The sequence below is a fragment of the Danaus plexippus genome (genome assembly GCF_018135715.1).
Source record: "Danaus plexippus chromosome 16 unlocalized genomic scaffold, MEX_DaPlex mxdp_31, whole genome shotgun sequence".
Classification (NCBI taxonomy): domain Eukaryota; kingdom Metazoa; phylum Arthropoda; class Insecta; order Lepidoptera; family Nymphalidae; genus Danaus; species Danaus plexippus.
The window spans coordinates 366617-391571 of NW_026869852.1; the positions used below are offsets into that span (position 1 = coordinate 366617).

At 32.1% G+C, this 24955-nt stretch overlaps 2 protein-coding genes across 4 annotated transcripts in view; one reads left to right on the forward strand and one right to left on the reverse strand.

Moving 5' to 3' along the window:
- The window catches only part of LOC116772171 (guanine nucleotide-binding protein G(o) subunit alpha), a 29133-nt gene that overhangs the window by 2715 nt on the left and 1463 nt on the right, over nt 1-24955 (reverse strand). Inside the window, exons 1-7 of one of the 2 annotated variants that reach the window (XM_032664253.2) lie at nt 21983-22464; nt 17795-17837; nt 15867-16008; nt 12161-12321; nt 1247-1375; nt 973-1102; nt 121-274 (exon numbers count right to left, since the gene is read on the reverse strand). In XM_032664253.2, the coding sequence (XP_032520144.1) occupies nt 121-274; nt 973-1102; nt 1247-1375; nt 12161-12321; nt 15867-16008; nt 17795-17837; nt 21983-22100 (877 nt within the window). In that variant the 5' untranslated portion in view covers nt 22101-22464. Of the gene's footprint in view, nt 1-120; nt 275-972; nt 1103-1246; nt 1376-12160; nt 12322-15866; nt 16009-17794; nt 17838-21982; nt 22465-24955 lie in introns of those variants that run through there. The other variant, XM_032664255.2, reaches the window with a different exon arrangement.
- On the forward strand, nt 9286-12167 carry LOC116772170 (probable cytochrome P450 49a1). Of its 2 annotated transcripts, XM_032664252.2 has the most exons (5): nt 9349-9532; nt 9626-10100; nt 10651-10729; nt 11064-11375; nt 11792-12167. In XM_032664252.2, exons 1-5 carry the CDS (start codon nt 9457-9459, stop codon nt 11912-11914), a joined length of 1065 nt encoding a protein of 354 aa, XP_032520143.2. In that variant the 5' UTR covers nt 9349-9456; the 3' UTR covers nt 11915-12167. The 2 variants fall into 2 exon arrangements, with proteins under 2 accessions (XP_061384246.1, XP_032520143.2); XM_061528262.1 differs by lacking the exon at nt 11792-12167 and having other exon boundaries at nt 9286-9532; nt 11064-11393.

Consider the following 24955-nt stretch of genomic DNA (forward strand, 5'->3'; position numbering starts at 1 on the left):
ATATTATTAATATTACTATATACCGTGCTCATATAACTCGCACTAAAGGTTTAAAAGATGTGTGTGTATATATATAGACATAATGTGTGTGTGTTTATGTAATGTTTGTATATAAGCTACCTGTGTACTCAGGGAAGCAGATGGTGAGAGGTGACTTGCGTATCTTCTCCTCGAACAGATCCTTCTTGTTGAGGAACAGTATGATGCTGGTGTCGGTGAACCACTTGTTGTTACAGATGGAATCAAACAGCTTGAGACTCTCCTGCATGCGGTTCTGAAAATATAATCCCCATATTCTTTGAGTATATTTTTATCCGTGATGTGTCCTAGACTGATAAAGTACTTACATTTCTCAGCAATACTTATTTGTTATTCCAAAATAAAATGTCTGAATAAAAATTATTTTCTATTGTCAGTGTTATGTGACAATGGAGTGCGAATTGACATGTTACATAATGTTTGAAAGAGATGCTGTTATCTGTACACTATTTGCATGCTTCTAATAGAGATAACGTTTTCCCTCTCATTGTTACCAACATCTAGTTTGTTATCTCGGAAGCTTTGTAATAGTTGCCATGTCGGTTGAGGAAGGTTGCAGGCGGTTTATTTATTTTCATAATTAAATAAATAATAAGCTGTGTTTCATATGAGCAGAGGGAACACAATTTTTATTCTGATGTCTCCTTTTAAAAAGTACACATTTGTAATTTTAAATCTATAAAATTCCTATGTGTCTCCAGACTAAGTATTTATATAAAAAAAAAAATTGCTTTGATCAAATTTGAAATTATGTACAACCAAATCTTGGAAAGAACCTGAAGCGAATTTATTGACCAAAGATCCTTGTACATCATGGTATAGTTGTATTTCACTCATGACAAATAAAATAAAAGTTAAGTCGTCTAAATGTTTCAGAACACTAAGTAAATATTTTTTCTGTGTGTTCTATATGTAAAGTAATATCATATATACCGTTGTTTCATCCTCATGCAGGACTTGATCATACTCGGACATGGCAACACAGAAGATGATAGCAGTCACATCCTCGAAACAGTGGATCCACTTCTTCCTCTCAGATCTCTGACCGCCCACATCGAACAATCTGGAATTATTCATGGTTATATTATTTAAATTATGATAAAATAAATATGACTATATAGTATTATTTTTTTATTTTAATAAAAATATTTTAACTGGCAACATTATTTCATATGTCATTTCTGATATACATATGTAAAAAACTCACTTGAAATTAAGATTTTTGAATGAGAAGTGAACTTCTACGATGCCGGTCGTTTTGACTCTGGTTCTTAATATATCCTGCTCGGTGGGCTGATAGTCTCTGGCACCTAACCGGTCCAGATCATCCAGGAAGCTGGGGACAAAACATTTACACAATTATTATAAAACAAATTAAACCCCACATACCCTGAAGTGTGAAGTATAAAATAACCTTAATATTTCACATTCCAATTCAGAAAAATAAAAAAAACAAAATTCATTTATGATATATGTATATGAAATTAGGGATGCAAAGACGGTCTCATTACTTATAGGCGATCCGCCTTAACAACAGGGTTATCATAAAGTGGGGAGTAAACAAATTATATGTTCGTAAGTATGTTCATTGTGAGTAAATAATATGTGTTTGTAAAACCTACGTATAGCAAATGCATGACTACTATGTTTAAGTATTTACTGTAAGCGTAATCTCGGGTCGGATCGCTCTGTGTCCATATTGGATCATTGACACGTGACTGTATTACTATTCAGCGATTACTTACGTATGTTGCGAGTATGTCTTATTAAATTAATTCCTCATATAAATGTTATTAGACGATCCTAGGTCAGGGTGATCTATTAAAAAAACCTTGCGAGCGATTTATATATACATACATATATATAATTGCTGTAATTCAGAATTTTCAAGAATCAGATAACAAACGCAACTTTTATGTTGGAATATTACCCGTATTCACGTGTTTTTCATTCTATACTTTTTATTTGAATTAATCAATATTACATCGACACCATGAAGGTTTGATAATGGAAATTAAAAAAAAAAATGTATCACTGTTTTTTTAATACATTAATAAGACAGAGATCTCAATTTGAATTCCATTGGTACGTACACCGATCAAATATGTCCCAAGGTAAGGCGGTGATGATAAAGCCAATTGACTCACATTACAATAATTTATAACATTGCCACACGGGTCGCAGCGTTCCTTTTAATTCATAGAACTAACTTGTGCTTCAACGTCGTATGTGGGGCTATAAAAATATCACGGAATAGAAAAGATCTCGATAGACTTGTATTTATTGACATATATAGTTTGTACAAACTTTGAATTATATCGATAAAAATATGAATACCTGATAAACCGTATATACATAGGTTATATATTACATAACTTGAGACAAATATATACGGTCGATCAGATTGAATCGTTCATAAAGGCCGCGTTGACACATTTTGCAAGTTACAACAAATATTTAAACTAAACAATATTCAATGTAATATCGATCCCTCCGTCGCTAAACAAAGGCGCTTGCTAATGGGTTTTTCCGTAAGCAAAGCGCTGTTTTAATTAACATTAAAGGGGAAATGAAAAATATTATGTATAACTATAGATCGCAAATATATATTGAGTTTACGTGACTTTCGTAGATATATTTGCGTAGCACAGATCAACAAGGCGGGGTGGTGGTGGTTTATGATATGAACCAGTTAGGTATATGGACGCCGTACTAAATTAAGTCCAATATGTATAAAGTAATCGATTTTCTTGCATCCATATAATGTCTCAGAGCAAAATATATAGATATATACAAAAAAAATCATTTAATTAATGAATGTGCAATTAATCTAGTGACCTTCTTAATTTGTCTCAATGACGATATATAACAGGATTGAACACTGAGTCAGACATCGCGGTGATGTGGAATTAAATGCAAATGAAAATCCATATAGGCATTAGAGAATACAGAATTACACACATACAGTCACACGATCAAAATATTGACTAAAGTTAACAATATAATGACGTCATTTAAAAAAAACTATATAAAGGAACCAAATTAATGTGACCAGTTAACACGCTAGTTTAATAAAAAAAATTACCATACAGAACGCGTTTACAACTAAATTAGCTTGCAAGTAATGTAGCGATAACGAATTTAATTAATGACACAAATGTACGTATCGATATTTACTATTTAGTTCAAAGCGAAACAAACAATACATTGCAAAACTTGTCCAGTCATAGGACGTGTGAAGCTCAAGTTGGTGCGAAGTTAGCGCTCGCCTCACGACACTGAAGCCACTATCAAGGCCGATAAGCCAGTCTATGGTGCTGGCTGTGTGCCAGGCTTGATAACCTAGACACTAGTTATGTCATTGTTGACAAGAAAGCGCAACAGTGGAGCGTAGATTCAAAGGAATCTGGATACAGATGAATACATACATAATGGAGATGCAGAGCAAAATAATCACTCTTATTATAATATATTGAGATAAAAATAAAAAATAATATGTAGCGTTTGAATCGTTTTTATTTTTCTCTTATGGCTTTACTGCGTTTTTTTTTATGAAAACTAATTGTCACTATAAAAGAAACCTCTTCACAATTGATATTTCTGTATGGGTCTATTTAGATCAACATTTAAATTCATTTATTTCATCGATTCTCCTCACATTTTACATTATTTTGTACGTATTAAGTTTGTCAGTTTTATATTAAATTCAGAGTGCACCATATCCTCTCTCACACATTTGCATCTCACTCATTTCCACACAATGCTGAAAGCGAAAGCTTCAAGTGGCTCTGAGGGTTTCAATGTCACGAGTGGCTCTCTTGGATTCTTGCCAGCCTAAAGACCCATTTTACTTATTATACTGAAAAAATTGGTAGGCTACAGACTCGGATAACTTATTCGGCTAATTGGTCAGATGGGAGATATTGAACCTAAATGCAAATAAAATTCGATAATATTTACATTCGTTCTTCTGTAGTTACATTTAGAGGAAGGTGTTGTATAAAATGTCTTTATACATTTAATAAATATATGTATATACATATAGACTAGAAAAGTTAATTTAACATAAAAAATATTACTAATGAATTATAGTAACAAAACAAAGTCGTTTGTTCAAAAACGTGGGCGTCAAATTTTGTGATCATTGGCTAGAAGTGACGTCAATGGTTTAATATACCGGGATGAGATTTAGAAGATAATCAACAGATCACTTAATAAATATATATGGCTTACGAAATAAGGCGGACAAATAGCTTTTTAAAAACGTTGTGAAATAAAATTATATTAAATATAGAATTACGTTTTAACGTTGTGTATAAAATAGTAGTCGTTAGAAAAGAAGATAATAATTCTTAAATTATTTTAAGATGACAGAAGCAACGATGACAGTAATTAAATGTCTTATTGTCACGAAGCTAGAAAAACATTAAACATTTCTTGCGATATCGAAACTGGTGATTAAAAAAAGGATTGTATAAATACAAACCGAGAAATGAAAATAGTCGGCTTCAGTATTATAATAATATCAGTCGGTTATAATGTAATGTCTTTTATGACTGTGAAACTAAAGTTAAAAAATGAAAGCTAGAACAAAACATTTGTCCAGAATCGAAACAGATATTTAAAAAGAGAATATTAAAACAAACCATCATTATGTAAGACAAAAATAATACCTGTAATAAAATTTTAAAAATGGAATCTAGCACATAACATTCGGCCAGCATCGAATCAGATATTAAAAGAAAAAATTCAAACCAGCCAGCATTTGAATGATACAAAAATATGAGTCATGATATAGGAGTTGGCGGTGTAGATTGCAGTAGATGTCCTGGCGGCGGGCAACAGGTCCGGGGTCGATCGATACAGGCCCGCGCCGCCGCACCAGGCCCTCGGCTCCCCGCCACCGCCGCCACGCACACCGACACGTACATACAACGCAATCGATTTATACTCGACTCGGGCTCGCACTCTACACATTCAATATTCGCATCGAGCTATTAAAGCTGCATATTATGCGTTCCTTGATGATATTGATTGCTTCTCAATAGAGATCAAATTGTTAATATGCTTTTAATGATATTTGCTATCTGCACTAGTTTGTATCCGCTACCAATGGTCTCATATTAGACTATTGTGTATTCTCAAAAACTGCGCGTACAATTCGCGCGATACTCTCTGTTATAAAGCACTTTAATGATAGTTTTCGTTTAACAAAACACTGTTATATATACAGTAATTATGATAAAAAGTTAACTCTGAGAAATGTTCTCATTTCGTATATTTTGCAGCATTATAATTGTTACCGCAATGGCGTAGAGTATTTTATGTTTAAATAGGCCGCGGAGTTTTTTCGCTGCTGGTCTGTCGTGCGAACTTGATATAAATCTGTCGACCGTGTACTATTTCGCTGGGAGTAACGATAATCGGAATATCATCTATACATGTATGATAACCGGTCTATTGACAAATTTTATCATGACGCTTAAATGATAAAATGTCATGATATCATGAATTCCATCTGGTGTTCGATTCGTATACAACGATCCACAATCCACTCACATCTTACTATCTTTTAATCTATATTTCAGTATAGTTTTTAATCAACTAGATGCCGTCCGCCATTTTCAAAACGCTGTAAAGCGAACGCTACAAATGTTATTTCATTCGGGAGAAGTAAAATTAAATGTGAAGTTCAGTACTGAAGTTCCATTTCGATTTGTTACATTTGTAAGGTTTGATTCACAATACATTCTAGAAATTTAATATCGGATGCGAATGTGATGAAAATTTTCAATACATATAAGGACAAAGAGTAAAATTTCTTTAAAATGTCCCACTGACTGTGTTTTACAATGCGTATAATGCTAATAATGTTACTTATTCGACAGTGTGCGAGTATGTATCGATTTTTATTTAGGCAAAAACCTTGTCAAATTTCGATAAAATCTAACAGTGATGTAACTTAGAACATCAAAGTAAAGTGGAATAAAATTTATCCCAAAATTTCGTGTAATCACAAGAGTATCGGTAACAACGCTCAACAAATGGATTCTGTACGAGTCTCGCGGCATAGACTAAAGATACCGCTGCCGGTATTTTACCCTCTTACGCTTCCCTCTTCACTTAATTCAAAAATCAAGACCGAAATTGCATCCAAAAGCTGGTATTTTATATAGACATTTTACAAAAAATGTTGAGAAACCGATTTACTTTCGAATTGACAAAACTGATCGGAGAAACTTCTGTGAAAAGATAATTTTGCTAAAAAATTATCATCCAAAGCATACAATTTTATGTTATACCTATAATAAAATAGAAATTCAAGGAAGTATTTAAATAGCAATAGCTTCTTGTACATAATATGAGATAGTATGTAATAATAGTAAAAGTTAATTGATACGTTGTATGTAGTTGTTGCAATTTTAAATTATAAGTCATGGATGTGCAACGCGGCGCGGCAGAACAGACAGAACAGACCCTTGTAAAGAAAAATCAAGCGAAATAAATACTGTAGAATTATAATAATAACTACGCCTTCAAATGAAATGATGTTCTTCCCATTCTATAGAATTGTAACGAAATATATATGAAAAGAATTTAAATCAGCGTTGTATGATATTACCAAAATAACTTTTTTGTTTTTTCATTCGAATGAATTTAATTTAAAATACATATTATAAATGAATTATATTTTACAGTGCTATAAAAATTTAGATATCCCATACCACAGAGTTACATAATTTAAGACAGGATGATGATATACACGGGATGTTTGTATAGATCGATGTGTTTCCTATACGTTATAAGTACTGAGATCAGAGAACAGAGAGCGTTTCATATGCCCTAAAGCCACATCCGCTGACCGTTTTACATATGCAAATCTGAAATCATACATGCCATTGCTATCGGATTACTTACATAAAATTATAATTTTGATATCCAATCTTGTGGTCTTAGCCTGTTATAGCACTAGGGAAGCCTAGATACCAGGTTTGTCGCAAGTATTCTAACAAACTAAACAGAATATTAATTAAAAAAAAATATATCGAATTCAGTAATAATTGTCATCTTGAATTGATTTTACAGAAATATAAAATAAAAGTTGGTGCTTTCAGATTCAATAGATCAAAATCAATTGACACCTTCTTTGCAGTAGGTTAAAATTTCTATCGTATTTTGACGTATTGTCTCGAGTTGTGTGCGTGTACGTGTGTGTGCGTGTGTGTACACACGTGTAACTAAATTGTCGCCAATGCCATTATATCGTTGTGATTGCGGAAGGTATTCAAATGTTCCAATGGGCCGGACGAGTCAATCGACGCGAGCGCACCGCTCCCAACTCCCATTGAAGGAACTATTAATTGGATACATTGGCCTATGACGTCATCTCATTCAATCACCACACACATGTATACACGGGGATATACATATGTATATATTTCGACTTTCTTTGTGACCAACTTATACGTTGATATACGATTTTCTTGTAATTTCTAGAGTTAACACTGATCCGTTAATTGACTCTGTACACATGGTACAGTGTACCAGATAAGAAATCGTTTAAGAACCCTTGTAACACACTAAAGCGTGCGAGAGTTTAAAAGATCACGAATAAAATTCTCTCATATTGCGTATTTATAATAAAGTTAATACATTGTGTTGACAGGAAGGAAAAACACGTAGAATGAAATATAAATGTATTTGTAAATTAATCAAACAAAAACTATCAAACGATTTGTATTTAATTATGTATTTTTTGTAATTAAAGAGCTACAACATTCAACCTACTTTTTTCATCCATAAATCTCGAAGCAAGTTTAACGTACAAAAAAACGTTCAAATTCGTGTGTAAAAGCTTATTTAAAAAAAATCCAATCTCAGTACACGCGATAGAAATTTAGATTCTCTTCCAATAAAGTACAAACAGACCAAAAACCTGTATGTTTTAAGCATCAATTAAATGGTTAGGAATATTACTAGAGCAGGCCGCTGTTGTTTGTACCTGCTACGTCAACTCGGCCAGTTGTTACGAAATCACTGAAAACGTAATAGCAGTCGCCCCACTAACTTCAAAGATGTCCAGGGTTCAGAACTCTAAGGCATTAGTGCTGTGTTTGCAATGGGTGTTGCGCGCAAGTTCGCTACTATACCGGGGCCCAGGCCCCTTCCTATACTTGGGAACTCATGGCGTTTTGCTATAGGACAGAGGCCATGGCGTACACGATCTTTGGACGCGACTTTGTGGAATCTGAGAGCCTTAGCCGGTATGGGGGGAGCAGCAAAAGTCGCCAAACTTTTCGGTCACCCTGACTTAATTTTTCCCTTTTGTGCTGATGAAACCGCCAAGATTTACAGACGTGAGGATACTATGCCACATAGAGCGGTTGCACCCTGCTTGAGACATTACAAGCAGGAATTAAGAAAAGAGTTTTTCGGAGATGAACCCGGTTTGATTGGAGTGTAAGTGTATTTATTTCTACATAAAATTGATGATAAAATTAATAGATTTAAAGTTGATATTACTTCACAGTCACGGCACTGCCTGGTCAACGTTCAGGTCTAAGGTTTCGAAGGCCCTTGCGGCACCTCAAGCGGCACAAGTCGCTGTACCATCGCTCGACTGCGTATCAAACGATTTTGTTCACAGGTGAGTTACAGAAACAAATTTATTATATGATACTACACTTGTTAATTTAAAGTCACCGGTAACAACGATGTCACATCTCAAATATATATAAATCATTAAAGTAAAACACAACAAAACTATCGTAAATAATTATATCTGTGCGCTAACATTCAGCTAATTAATAACACATAACCGATTCATGAAAATTTTATGTACACATAAAAAAACTAGAAAAAAATACAATAATTTTAAAACAAGTAATTATATGATCAAACCACTTTTTTTGCTCAATTTATTGGTCATGTCGCTATTAAGAACCTGTCATTACCATAACAGCATCGAAATTGTTTTAGTCCAACGAATTTGAGGTATGCTTACGTGATCGCATAATTTAATCGCATTCAAATAACTAGGTGTAAAGCATTTTTTTTATTGAACTGATTGATTTAAACTACATTATTTTTACAACGCCGCACGCAACAAACTTCATTGATGTGTAAGCTACTTAGAAAACCATAACACGGTCTGAGAGTCTAGTGGCAAAACAAGCCGCAGTCGACTGCAGAATCACGGTTTAATGACCACATCCGCCTCTAACAACGAGAGCGTCTGCGCATTTGTTTTGTACGACTTCTGACTCATTGCGGGAAACAACAGACCCATTCAATGAAAAAGCAACATACCGATTATAAGGCTCCGACGCAATGCGATACCTTTGTGCATTACGCTGATATTCTTGCAATTATGATGGCTTTGCTTTGGATTTTGATGAAAATTGTGTTTTTTGTAGAATGGAGAGTATTTTGGATCATAATAGAGAGCTGCCGTGTGATTTTTTAACTGAGCTTTATAAATGGGCACTCGAATGTAAGTATGTAGCGATTCTCCACCGACAGTTACACAGACATGACGTTAATGGAATTGCTAATGAGGAAGATTTAATCTTGTATTCCGTTTCAGCTGTCGGAGCTTGGGCTTTGGGAACAAGACTTGGATGTTTGAAAGATAATGATACTGATGCCATGGAAATTATAAAGAATATCCACGGTTTTTTTCACAGCGTGCCAGAATTGGAATTGTCAGCTCCGATCTGGAGGCTATACAGAACCAGAGCTTACAAAACATATATTGAAGCTTTAGACTCCTTCAGGAATCTCTGCTTGAAGAGATTGACGGATAAAGGGGTTTGTGCCCAAATTGCTCTGAATTCTGGTGAAAAGGTCGCCACTATTCTGGCTTTGGATTTGCTACTGGTTGGTGTGGATACAACAGCGGCAGCTGCGGCAAGTACTATGTACTTATTAGCGACTAATCCCAGGGCTCAAAGGAGATTACAAACTGAACTAGACATAAACATGCCGACTTATAGATCAATGAATCACAGGGATTTAAATAATCTACCATATTTAAAAGCTTGTATAAAGGAGGCTTTGCGGTAAGTAAGAAAAAATATATACACATACATAGAAACATATAAAACATTAAATACTATAAACTTGTAGTTAATATTAAATTTCTTAGCCATTATATGAAGAGATCGACTTACATACATAGCTCATCCGAAGAGGGTTTGCGGTTTAAGTGGTCTCATATTTATGTTGCACCACTTCCAAGCAAAAGCGATGCAGATATTTACTGTGTAACAACCGAGAGCTTCATCTTATGTATTATTCAGTATAGTGGCGCTGTATTTCGTACAGTTTTGTGTATCTTGCATAATCAAACAACACGTGGCTTTGAAACAAGAACACATCCAAACGAGAATATACTATTAAGAATTCTAGTTTGGCATCATATATATAAAGTATATAAGGGATTACCATATACAAGTTTGGTTTAATGTAATGTATGTCAAAGTTAACGAATAATATGTTGTGTATGTGTTGTAAAGTTATAGGAAAACGTATAGGCCAACTGGTAAGACTAAAGAGGATATAGTGTTGAGGGAAAAAATTAATTAGTTAACTAATTTCATATTATTTTAGTATAAAGCCTGTTATTCTTGGAAATGGACGCTGCATACAATCAGATACTGTTATAGCTGGATATGAAGTTCCAAAAGGGGTAAGGAGTTATTCATACAAATTTTATAATATATCGTTTTTAACTGGATTTCACAGATTATATTAGGGGATAAAAAAATGGATTAAACTAAATTATCTTTGTTTACTTTTATTGTAAGGTTTAAGGTTTTTGTCATGAATGCTTCACCTCAGAAACTACAAGGACCCTTAGCGCTAGTTCCACATCTTCAAACTAAATACGAAGCATTCCTAGCTTTCATTCATAAATCTTTTTATGTGACGGCATCAAATGTTGTGGGACATACAAAATGATAGGAGGACTACAGATTTCAATCCAAATCATATATATATATATATTTTTTATTTTTTTTCAGTCCCATATAGTCTTCCCCCACTACGTCATGTCGAATGAGGAGCGATATTTTCCGTCACCAAACGAATATATTCCCGAGCGTTGGTTACGAGATGACACCAATAAGACAGGAACAGTTATACAAAATATTTCCAATGAGAAACACATAGAGGCAGACAGATCGGTCTGTGAACACGCTGGAGTCGCATCTGTGGTGAAGAAACAAAGGGATATTGGGATACACCCGTTTGCTTCATTACCATTCGGTTTCGGAAGACGTATGTGTATCGGGAAGAGGTTCGCGGAGGCCGAACTACAGCTTCTAATCACCAGGGTATAGAAACATTCATAGAATATAAGCATATTTAAGTTAACGCTGAAATTGACAAATCTTCTAACAATGGTCGTTTTATCATAGGGTTAACAGCAAGAATGTTTTTGCATTTTCGATCATATTAATAGCTAATCAGATATATAGAAATGTTTTTAATTTTTTATAAAATGAATTTGAAATAACTCTACCGAACATAATATTTTTTTTTTAAACGGGAAAAGTTACAAATTTTAACGATACTTCCGCTATTATAGAAATATAGATTTTTGAGTGTATTTTTTTCTACGATTCTTAAGCAAAAACAAGTCTTTATACCATATTTTTTATGATGTACAATAACGAAACTCTAAAGTCGTCATAGTATAGAGAAAATTATCTTTGGTATATATTTTAATGAATATTTCTCATAATTCTAGGCGTTCCAGAAGTATAATGTGTCCTGGTATCATGGTGAACTGACTTACAGTGTCACCCCCACATATATACCGAACGAACCGCTGCGATTCAGATTGGATTCCAGGACAAAGAAATTTACATAGAAAATTTTGTATTCCACTTGTATTAAAATTAAAATAGATTAAGATTTTATGCCTTAAGACCATAAATAACATAATATATGACAGACGAATAAATATTTTAATTTCGTAGAACAGAAATTCAATAATTTATCAAATCATATACAGACTCATTAGTCTAGACTGATAGTTATAGATATAGAACATTCTGTCACCATATACAAGGGGAAGAGATTTTAGACGTTATATAATATAGTATATATAACTCACTATTTAGCCGAGTCGTTGAGCTGGTACTCGTTGGAGCGGCCGAAGCACTCCTGGACGCCAGCATCAGCCCACAGCCTCTTCATAGCTGCTAGCAACTCTTCACTGAACGGCTCAGTGTCTTCCATCCGCTGGATCACGTCGAACACCATCTTACCGTCGCTCTGGAATTTCAAATGCTATTAACATTGATACATTTTCTAGTCTTATATTTGTATACAAAATTATTTAAACAGGACATCGTCATAATTTGACTTGTATATATAACTTTCCTAATAATCAACTATGTTGTTTAAGACTTAGGACATCTTTCACACATCCACACATCCACACATACAACATATTTAAAATTAAGATTAGCTTATTTTTACTTTAAAATAAAATTCTATAAAATCTAGTAAATAGCAGTATTTTATATATACCAATATTCTTATTACATGATTTCAATACAAATACGCGACTAAAAACATAGTATTGTATACGTAGAACTCTGTTAACAGCGTAATGCAACAATGCCAATGACTCATAGATAATAGACATAAGTAATTTATCGAGTGCGAATGATAATGTATTCACGAAGAGAAATTACAAACATACACACACACACATACAGACGCACGCACACGTAGATGTATATCATAGTATATATGCTTACTCGAGCAACATTCACACTGTTATTCTCTAGCACCTAGAGAGATCAAAAGCTTTGGGTAAAAAAATCAACATAAATTGAAATTAAGCCTACGTCCAATTAATATAAGCGTCAATTTATAAAAGGGCACATCTACGTGTGGAGGTTCGTTTTAATAATAAGATCTAAGATTTTCGCGAGTATTCATTTAAATGAAACTAGTATTATTCGGATTTACTACGCGGATTTTATTTTTTAAAAAACTACATAATCCCGACGTTTCGGTACGAGGTACGAGGCACCTCGTCTGCCCGTGATCACGGTTGCTGCAAAGTAACCGAAACGTCGGGATTATGTAGTTTTTTAAATAATAAAATCCGCGTAGTAAATCCGAATAATACTAGGTTCGTTTTAATGTTCGTCATGCGAAAATGTTCAACCAATTTTCAGCTTGACAGTTATTTAGCTTGCTAATACTAATAATACCGAATTTTTTGGGTATAGTTTCATTAACATTCGCTTACATATGAACGGGGCTGCGGGAATCGACTAGTTCATGTACACATATTGATTACGAATGACGTTTTGTCGAATGGCACGGTGTGACGTCACACGTCACGACAATCATAAGCCGGCCTCTGTTACAGAGTTGCGTAACTCTCAGGATTCAGAAGACACTTGAATAGTCTATCTTAAGAAACTTTTACACTAAAACAGACATAAAACCATGTTTATGTAACCCACATCGACCGCAATAAATAAGTAATAATTTTAATTACGCCATCTTAATTTTGACTTCAATTTGGTTATCATATAAATTAATTCAATTCCATAGTTATAGTACTAAGACTAGAGAGCATAATAAAATATATTGATATACAAAGTGTACATTCACCTTAGTGGTGTGGGGCACAGATAAGATATCTTAACGGATACCAGTCGCATCATACTGTGACGCTCCACAGATACAAAATAAACTATAGGCTTCGTAAATATTACATAATAAGAAAAAAACTCAGTAGTACGAAGGTTTTATAAGAGATAAAATATAATTAAGTATTAATTAGATTTAATCATTTAATAGCATTTTTTTTTTAATTTGACGAACCTCTAAAAACATTTGACTCATGGTTTTGACCTCAATATAATTATCGAAATAAAACAATCATTGCAAGCCGCTTAGGGAACAAATTCTATGGCCGGCCATTGTTTGTAACGAAACAGTGGAATCATGAATATGCAGGCGAATAATTACAAACAATAAAAATATTAAATGCAACAATGACATGTATATATATATATAGTCGTCTTTATATATTATGATATAAAAAATATATAAAGACGACTTGTTGTATAATTTCAATTAACGGTGATAAAATTGCATGCAAATTTTAATGCGATGTTAAAAATATGCATGGTATTTTGAATGCAATGTCAAAAATATGCATGACAAATTAAATACAACGTAAAGTTATGCACGGAATTGTTTGTGACGTAATCATTACGTTAATATTTACCATCAGTATATGATATCAGGAAAAGATAAGTTGTTGTTTGGGTATCATTAATTTAAAAAAAAATCACAGCTTTTTATGGAATCGTTCGCGATTACTTTAAACGACCTTTAAATAACTATCAGATAGTATGTATATGTGAAGCATTAGTTAGCCCAACTAATAATTTACACTGTATAATAAATAAACATATTATAGCTAATGAAAAGGTTTCTCTGTACAGGTCTGTATTTTAGAATTTGTTTGAAAAGAAAAAAAAACATAATAATGAATTAGATTCATCTAAAACTGATTGCTCCAGATATGAAACAAATTATCAGGCATTGGTGTGCTTAAAAAAATGTTGCATCACATGACATACGGAGAATTCACAGTTTTTCATTAATAAATATTCTTACATTAGTACATAGTATTGCGTAGTTTATTGAATGTGAAACGGAAAATGATTTGTATGTAGTTAAGCGACAGAAACTCATACTAAGAATACGGATGGTATTTCTATTTTCAGCGATGCCCGCTTTAAATCGTATAAAGTCTTTGTCAAATTACCAATAACTTAACCATTATTTACAGTACATATAAATTTTTGTCCGTATATCATGACGATAGTAGACACTATTGCAACATACATACAAAATTATATGAGAGCTCAAATTAAATTAGTCGGAGGAACTTTAAAATTAAATCGTCTATCATCAAAGCTCATTTCAAGTAACAGAAATGTATTATGTGTCATTGGAGTAATAAAATATGTTTTAACGTCAGATGTTCTAGGGCGGCGTGGTACAGAAACTATTTTAAGGATATTTTTAGGGTTCCCTAGCCAAATGGCAAAAAACGGAACCTTTTTTATTGTACTATTCATAATTCAAGAAACACACGAAAAATGTTCGGAATATATACTCAATATAAATTTTATATATATTTTGTCGATGTTTTAAATTTATTGATAGCATGCATATTATATCGATTGTTCATAAAATCGATTTCACACTTGTTTCATTAAATAATACAGAGGTCATAGTAACAGCGGTGCACAATTAACGAATACATTCACATCACATAAATACCTTACTGGAATAGATCGTGATATATTAGTTTTTTTTACGATTACAGCCCGCAAATGAAACACGCATTATATGAGGATGGGAGAATATAATACAATTCAACTTTACTTCTAGTCTTCGTAACTGAAAACTATATGTATGGAAGTTAATAATATACTGTGTGTGACGTCGAAACCCTAGTTTTGAACATTTCTATGTAACTTCTTTTCTGAAGTATTTCATGTTCACCCAAGTCATTGTAAAAGTGAAAGTAATTTAAATACGTAAAATTAACACAATTTATTCCAAATTAATGTTTTAATCATTTTTTTTAGACTACACATTTGGTTTATCAAATGTTATCTTAAAAATATATATTAGAAAATATTAATAGAAGAATTTTGCATAGATATCTGGATCTGAAAACCTTTGTCCTGTAATTTTTCTGATTGATGGATGAAGCTAGTGTTAGTGGATGGATGGTTTGCCGGATGGTTGATAGAACATTGACGTGTTACCTCGCGATCCTTATTCCCGTAGGTGATGCCGAGGTTGGGCATGGCGCGTAAGATGGCGACGAGCGACTGGATCGTGTTGCTGTACACCACGGGCCGGTACTGCTTGAAATCTTCATTTGTAAAGCCGCTCTCGTGGATAATTCTGTCGGGGAATTTCGTCGCTTGATTATAATATTCAATAGAAAAAAAATCTTATACGATAAAAGTAACATATCTTTAACAAACTATGGTTCTGAATATCTTTTAAATATGCGAAGTGTTTTAAATGACTTCATATTATATAGTATAAACTTTTAGAACACAAATTTATAAATTGTTAACATATTTCATGGCATATGCAAAGTAAATTCAATGAAACGAACAATTAACAACATGATTCCACTAAAGTATCGTCTTCATTATTGAGACTAAACATTTTTTTTTCAAACAATAGACATATAACGATCGCGAATTGTCAGACCGTCGGTTGCTTTAAAAACACTGTATGAGAACAATAACGTCTTTACTTAACATTCATTATGAGGCTAGAATCGTTTTATTAAAACGTCTCTATTACAATAACAGTAAAATTCGAATCAGAATAAACAAAAGATCAATATTATATAATATGTATGGTGAAATTTAATCTTTTTTAAAAAATTATCACCGTTATTTATATAGTAAAATTCATCTCAAGAATGTAACTAAAGCTTTACCCTGCTCGGTTGTGTTTCGATAGCCAGCTGACAGATACCTAATAATGTGGAATCATTTTAAATCATTACTTGTTAGTAATGGTATTGTGCTTTGATTTTCCATCGGGGCGCATGCGTAGTACAATTTACGGTTACGTCGCTGTTACAGTTCTTACAGGGCCGTACCGTATCCGGGATGATCATGACGTCATACGTACTCCGATCTCCAGAACGCTCGCTCGCTATCTTTGATTGCATTGATACTTATTAAATATTATGGGGAGGTTGGGATTTAATTTTTAGGAACTAACTATTAGTAACCAATGCTTTTATGACCAAAGAGAATCTAATTTTATGCTACTCTTAAAACCTTACATCTATTTGTGACCAAAAAAATCCTAGTTCCATTAACGGTGACCGTCAAAAGTACCTATAACAGAACTCGATTATTTCCATGATAATAAACATCCATTCAGACAATCGAACAAACTTAATGACGACATTATATTTATGATGTTACCGATTGCTACATCACAGAACTGTTAATTGTCATGTATATGACAAGTGACGTCCTTACATACGACATCTATAGAGTTAAGACTATTTGACTATTCTCTTAGCACAGATGATATTAACAAATGTCTTGTATGAAAAATACTCAAGCGCAGTAGCTCAGAGTAAGTAATTTTGAACGATCAAGTAGTATTGAATTTTGTTTCCGACAGTGGCTATGACTCGAATTATTTTGATATGAAATATTCTCATGTATTCTTTCTAGACAATACTATAGTTATAAATGTATTTTACAAATAAATATTTTCTTTCTATCGATATAAACAGTACCTGTATCAACTATCAGTTATAGCACAACACTATCTCCTGATAGCATGAGATTAGAACTTAAGGAGCTTGTTAACACTCTAGATAAACTATCAGTCAATCGATTGATCTATTGTCCACGGAGGGATCACAAATTGTCTTCTTAGCGATAATTTTTAATTGATTACTTACATATTACAGTTTCGATTCAATTTTTAAATCGTTTATTTGTTGATCTAAAGAATTTTCTATATCCCATGATCTAGTGGACTGAATTCTTAATTTTTACTCGATAATCATTGTTTTTTCTCACATTTAAGATTTTATTTCGAACTATCCCCGAATAACAATAAAACAATTTTTCTTGACTTTTAGCGACATTATCGAACTAGTGATGTCATGTTAAAAATATTGAATATCGATTATCATACTTACTTCATTTGTTTAACTATAGTACTCTTCCCAGACTCGCCAGCACCTGAAACATGCAACGATATTATTATGATTGAAAACATATCTAAAACTATTTGTATTACAACACTGTATCATTTTCATAATAAAATTATATATATAGTTATCACGTTTATAGTATAGGTAACACTTAAGAATCATTTTTTTTTTTGCTAAGATTTGATAACAGGAATGTGCAAAGTACCATTCCGACTAAATGTAATATTTAAAAGACACACTGGTCCCAAATATAAGTGAAAATTATGTAAAAATACGCGTAGTAGTCCGAAATATATTAGTTTCATCTAAATGAATACTCGCGAAAGTCTTAGATCTCATCATTCAAATTATATAGTAAGAATAACAAAGGCATGCAATGACATTCAACTATCGAATTATTACAGAGTTAATGTATTTAACATTTAATTATGAAAAAATCACATCACTGTGATATAAAAATTGAATCATGCTCTCAGTTCCAGTTCGCATTTTCACACTACACACGAAAAGTTTCCCGTCTCTCGTTCAATAGCCTACGATACTATAATATGTGAATTTACGATTGAAAAATCGTTAAAGTTCCTTAGATATGTGACGATATTAACTTGGGGTAAGCGTTACGAACGTTGGGATCACTCATCGGATTGAACGAGTAAAGTCTATAAAAACTAATGTTTCCAACACGCGTTATACCGAAATAGGAAAGTGAAAATTGATTCAATTATACTATGAATAAAACATATTGTTTTGATAGAACAAAAAATGTTCTCACTTTCGTCGTTCTTCCTGATTTCTCTCGATATAATTATTAGTATGTTAAAAAAAACTAAATTTGCTCTTTTTTTTAAATTTTCTGGTATGTGTATAATTTTTGATGCATTTTAAATAATATACAAAATATAAAAACGATAGTCTGTAGAGGAATTGCTTTAATGTTGTTGGCCTTATAGAATTATCTTTAATAATTTTAAATTATTACAGATAAATTTTCAATGCACGTCGGTCAGCAAAGCTTTAGACGAATTAAGTCATTTTTAAATAATAATGTGTATTAAAATTAATTTTTTATGTCGGTCATGAAGTGAGTAAAATTCTGATGAGAAAACAAATAGGTTGTAATTAATATCTACTAACACAATAACATACAACATACTGAGGCCAAAGGCATTACTAATACTTTCTATGAGTTCACTTAGAATCTCCAAAGACATGAGTAATCTAGCGACATATTCATAAATTAATCATCTTAACTGCAGAGGAAAAACCCAGATCAGCCAGCGTTGAGAAATTAAGAAATCTGTTACTATTTCAGATGTGACGCGAACGTTGTTTGATTATTTTTTTTTGTTACTGGCAATAATTATAAAGATTTGAAAAAGGAATTTTACAATTTCAAATGCGAATCCAACATTTCAAGTCACTCAGAATATGATTAAATAGTCTATATCCGCTGACATGGTACTTTAAGATTGAGACTAGAATCCTTTTATTTACTAATACTTATGTCGAAGTTCACTAAGATTGAAACGGGTTTACAGAAAAGATAGTGAATTGAAATAATTTCCTTCATTTTTAACTAGTATACTGAAAAATTGTTTAGTCAACAAAGGCTATGATGTGAAAATAAAACATTTACTACCGAATACGTTATAATATATGATAAACTTCTATACTACCCACATTTGTGAAGGTGTCTGGTAAAAAAACATTGTGGGTGTTGCTAACTAACCCTGTCAAATAGCAATACATACAATAATGAACCTACTTAGGGTCTAATTGCTCGAACAGAGCGCTGGCGACGCGAACGCCCGACCTCTGACCCAACTTTACACATTCATATCACCTTTCATTGCGATCGGTATACATTATAAATAACATTCACATCTAAGGACCATAACCAAATGACTACATCATCAATAAACATAGCGAAAATTCGATTGTTTACGTAGAATTAATTTAGAACACGCGATATACTAATATTATTAGATAAATATATTTTATGTAACACTATTAAACTTATATTATGATTGATAATTTGTTATTTCAATATGTGCCAACTGTGCCAAGACATTGGACATAACTGACCATGTTGGACATAACTGGATAAATAATATTTTTATATCGGCCACGTTCTAATGACTCCGGCTCTAAAACATGTACAGAATCAAACGAGATTAATATCGTGCGATCATACCCAAGTTCCACATAACATTAACCCGTCAATCTTCGAGTATTATATCGCAAGATCTCATCAGACGGCCTATTGTGCCGTGTATATTGAGGAAGCATGCTTGCGTGATACAAGCACGAATTGATAAAGAAAAATACAGTCCACACCGTACTATCTACCGCCATTTGAAGGTTGAACTTTAATATTGAATCTGTAACGATTTCCATGTGCTCCCGATAGTGAATAACGTCACTATTTCGCAATCAATTCTGATATTTTTATTATGATAATATATTTTATATTTTGATAGTCCTGTTATACAAGAACAAGTTCTATGTATCAACCTTTATAACATTCAAAGAAGACAATTATTACTAAAAGTAAGAGAATATACTACAATTTTACTGCTTGGTGTGTAGAAGGAGGAGATCATGATATTATGGACAATTTGAATTTAAATCTGTAATAATTTTATCTTAGAACTAGAACACTCAACTTTTATGAGTCATTAGGCAACTCCAGTAGAAGTTCTTAATTTTGAAAGACAATAACTCTTAGATTTATATGAATGAATACAATTTTTTATTTTATTTTATATCATTTAAATTATTAAATCTTATATAACAAGGCTTTTCTGAAGGTTCCAGATTAAATAATCGCCTCAAATCACTTTGGTTTAATGTAAAAAAAAAAAAAAAACTATAATAATAGGTGAAGTCCTTTATAGGAACATACAGATAAAACAAAAATTAGATATTCTTTTTAAATTCCAATTACTAAAATAAATATATTTAATATACTTATATTGCAAAATTCACTAGTGAAGGAACTTAGGTTAAGTATTATTAAATTTAGGACCACTGGAACAGTATTTTAATTAATATTCAGTTCTCTTTTATATTAATCATTTTAAATTTAAGATATTTTGGTAATCACTATCTATTTGTTTCTTTCATAATAAAAGCAATGAGGTTTAATAGCTTTTTACTTAATGTTTCATCAGATAGCCATTTAGGTATCAAAATTAAAACATTATCGTTACATAATGTTCCTTAGCTTAGTCACATGAGTCATTTGATGATTTAAGTGGGAAGTTATTTAATGTGTTTTTCTTATATTTTCTAAATGATAATATATAATATATTGAAAAATTCATGCCTTTGAATGTTATAAGTTTAAGTGTCGCAAGTGGAAAACTTTGCAACGACAAATGCTTTAACAATTCGTCAATGTTGTAAATGCTATATAATATTTCCATTACAATATTCTTGATTTAAAATTCACTGATAACATATTTGTATATAACATGACCAACATTAATCTGTTAGAACAGTATGGTGTGTGAATAGCGTTTAATTTATAACAGTATGTATTTTTTTTTAAAGCAAGATAGTTTAGATGTTTAGAAAGCAGTTTACATGCACAAAAAAGAGAAAACAGAATTAAGATTAATTAAAATTCACTTCACCTAGATTGATTGGTAATGAGAACAAAAATATTAAATATTTTTTTTTTGTTTTTTACTCAGAAAAAAAAGGATTTAATATAGTTTTTTTACATCTTATTTTTGAGTGTGCAAGTTGTGCAACTTTAAAATAAGATTTCATGACGATTATTATTTGACTTTGTATTTTATTTTAAAACAGCCTTACTACAAACATAATCTGCACTGACACCCATTCCATTTTCAACTGCTATGTATACCTCTTTTGTAATAAACTGTTTTTTTTTATAGACAGTTTCATTCGAATACGGAACATTACATACCAGAATACTGATTAACAATAACTAACAAGAGAAAGCTAATTACTAGTTCCTTCGTGTTTTCGACCTGATTGTATATATTCGTACATCAATTTATTCTTTATTATAATGAGTGCTCGCGCACTAATGTATCTGGAATGATTTATTAACCGCAATGTTAAGTGTAACGAGCGCTCCTATGAATTCTGTACATGGGTGCGGTCGTGGGAGCCGGCGATAGTAAAGGTGACAAACCGTACCCAGCAGCAATAGTTTGATATCTTTGGAGGCTTGGATGCCATCTTCCTTCAAGTTTCTCTCAATCTGTTTGCTCCGGGCAGCAGCGGCGCGCTCTTCGGCCGACTGAGTACACCCCATGTCGGCAGCTGTTTTTTTGCCCTGGCTGCCGTCCGCCCCGACTCCCGAGCCGGGCGCGCTTTCACCGCTCCCTCGGCATACGATCCGATCGCGTCTTGCCGCCCCGGCCTAACCGGAGCCACCCTACACAATGTTAACACTCACACAGTAACCTAACTACACCACTCTACACTGATTCGCCTTACTTAAACACACTTGCAAATAATGAGAATACTCTTGACTCTCACGATAGTATTAAACACACGATACTTTAACGCGTATAGACAACGAAAACTTTAAATGATTTATGAATTCGTATGAAATAATGGCGGCCGGATGACAAGCACCAGCTCTACTCCGTGACGACTGACGGCGACCGCGCCCCGCTCGACTGACGTTCGGGTTCGTTCGGAAATCTTCGTGCCGACTCGCTCACACATGCGTACAACTAAATTGAAACGCGAAAGAGCACAAAATAAATGCAAATAATAGGCATGTGTAACATTTAACGATATTTTGTCTATTACAGTTTTTAAATTAAGATTTTAGTTTCGGGTAGTATACTTATTAAATATAGTAAGATTTGTAGACCGTTATTAATAAACTTAATTTTTTAACCTTTATTGGTGGATTATATTTAATAAACATTTATTTGATGATTTTTGCAAAATCTTTTAAAAATGTCTACCCTCGTTTATTTTGTAAGATATGAACAGTTTCAAGTTTGTATTATATATTATATAATAACTTGAACTGAGGCAGGACTGATATTTGGGCCTGTTTTATGTATGGTTTTAAAAAATATGGTAGGTATTTATCCATAAAACAAAATGACAACTTGGGAGTTAAGTGTTCACGACACTTAAGTATTTTATTTTCACGGGAAAAAAAGAGAAAATTTATATGATTGTTTGTTTAAATTGCATCATTATTGATAATATTATTTCAATAGATATATATATATTAAAAGATAAGAGATAATGAGTATCTTCTTTGAAAATAAGTTAAATTTAAGAAAAACCTATCAAAGTTATCTAATAAGATCAAATTCTGTGAGAGATAAGTAAATTCTAAAATGTTGATGTCATCTCATCATGTATTAGCCTTCGAGAGTTTTCTTTGTGACGATCGTATCTGTTTCATTAGGTTATGAGGTACTTTGTTATAATCGATTGCGTTTGCAAAGGTTGGCATCCACGCTTTTTATCATTAAAAAGATGAGAATTTCACATGTTGCATAGCATCTTGAAGATATTAGATAATTTCTACCTGCGCAAACGAAAACTTCAATAAAAACGAACTTCATTTAAATTGTTTTGTTGTCAGACTGAATATTGACACATAGTATCTACAATAATAATATTCATATGTTATTTTAATCAAAAATCAGTTATCACTTAATAAAACTAGGAAATTTCAAATTTGGTATCAACAGAAATAAAAAGAAGAAAATTCTGTCAGCGGTTCTTGCTTTAATGACTTAATGACGGATTCAGTGATATCCATTATAAACATTATATTATAAAAACGTTGTATTTGTATCTAATATAAACCCTGCAGATTATTTTTAAATTATTAATTCGGTTAGTAAATGTCTTAATTTTAAAATGTATGTTCTTAAGAACATTGCTAAAGGTTTTTAAAAGTTTACTTTTCGATAATTGTCTATGACTAAAACTGATAATGTTTTCCCGCTATTTATTTAAATTATATACATAATGCTTAAATTTTATTTGAGGTCGGCATTATTAAATGTCGCATAATATTTTTATTTACTTTGGTAACTTTTACTTGCAGATAATATTTGCCCTGTATAGAGGTATGTAAATACTATTACGAGCTTATTTTGCCTTACCTTAAAATATAAGTACAAGTAGATAGTATATAACTTTATATTATAAAAAAATATAAAATACTTTTAAATTTAAATTGATATGCTACATATTATAGCAATTTATATATTTAATTCAACATAAATTAAGAAATGGAAACTTCAAAAGATACCATATGATAAGGCATCAATGAACTTAATCAACGTCAGTTGGCAATGCCCCAAGAACTTCAGGTATCTTTGTGGAATACCTCTGAATGAATTTAATGGCGATGTTATAGCAACAGTTTGTAATAATTATTTCAGAATATTTTCTTGTTGCTTTATCGTTTATAATAATTTTATTCTAGTTCTGATATTGCGCATTCATTGTTCATATATATATTTAGTTTAAAAAACTCCAATGAGACGTAATAAGAAAGGAATTATGGACTTACATTTCTTCTGATATATTTTTTAAATGGAAGTAAAGTTATTATGTTTTTTAAAGTAAATTTGAGTGTTATTTTTATTAGTGTCTCAATATTAATTTGGTTAGTCAATTTAAACTGCCAGCTAAATCGTTGTTTACATCTTTTCTTACTACTCAGTGAATTAAACTATGGTTTACTCTATAATCTATGGCTGGTACTGTGAAACAAAAAATAATTACCTATTGATATCAGTCATTTGGACTAGCTAAATGTAAGAAATTTACAAAATAGGATTTTAATATGCAAAAATTTTCTTTGATATACATGTTTTATAGTGCATATGTATCAATAAAAAAATATTTGATCTGATTTTCAGTAAATATTAGAAATCCTTATACCTAAATGAACGCAGTAACGAATGACGTATGTGCTCCAATACATTACAAAATTTAAATGTATGTAATATGTAAATTTAAATATGCATAATCAAAAATTTTTATCATAATAAATAAGCCTAAACAAATGAGATTTTAATGATTTTATAGATAAGATTATGTTGGGTTCGTTGGGTCTCTGAGTTAAAATTATTTCATCAATTATATGTTTATAATTTAACGACGTCTAAAAAGGCT

Coding starts and splice junctions, on each gene's coding strand:
- LOC116772170 (XM_032664252.2), top strand. CDS start 9,457: ATGGAGAGTATTTTGGATCATAATAGAGAGCTGCCGTGTGATTTTTTA. Junction 9,533..9,625: donor TTATAAATGGGCACTCGAAT/GTAAGTATGTAG, acceptor ATTCCGTTTCAG/CTGTCGGAGCTTGGGCTTTG. Junction 10,101..10,650: donor TGTATAAAGGAGGCTTTGCG/GTAAGTAAGAAA, acceptor ATATTATTTTAG/TATAAAGCCTGTTATTCTTG.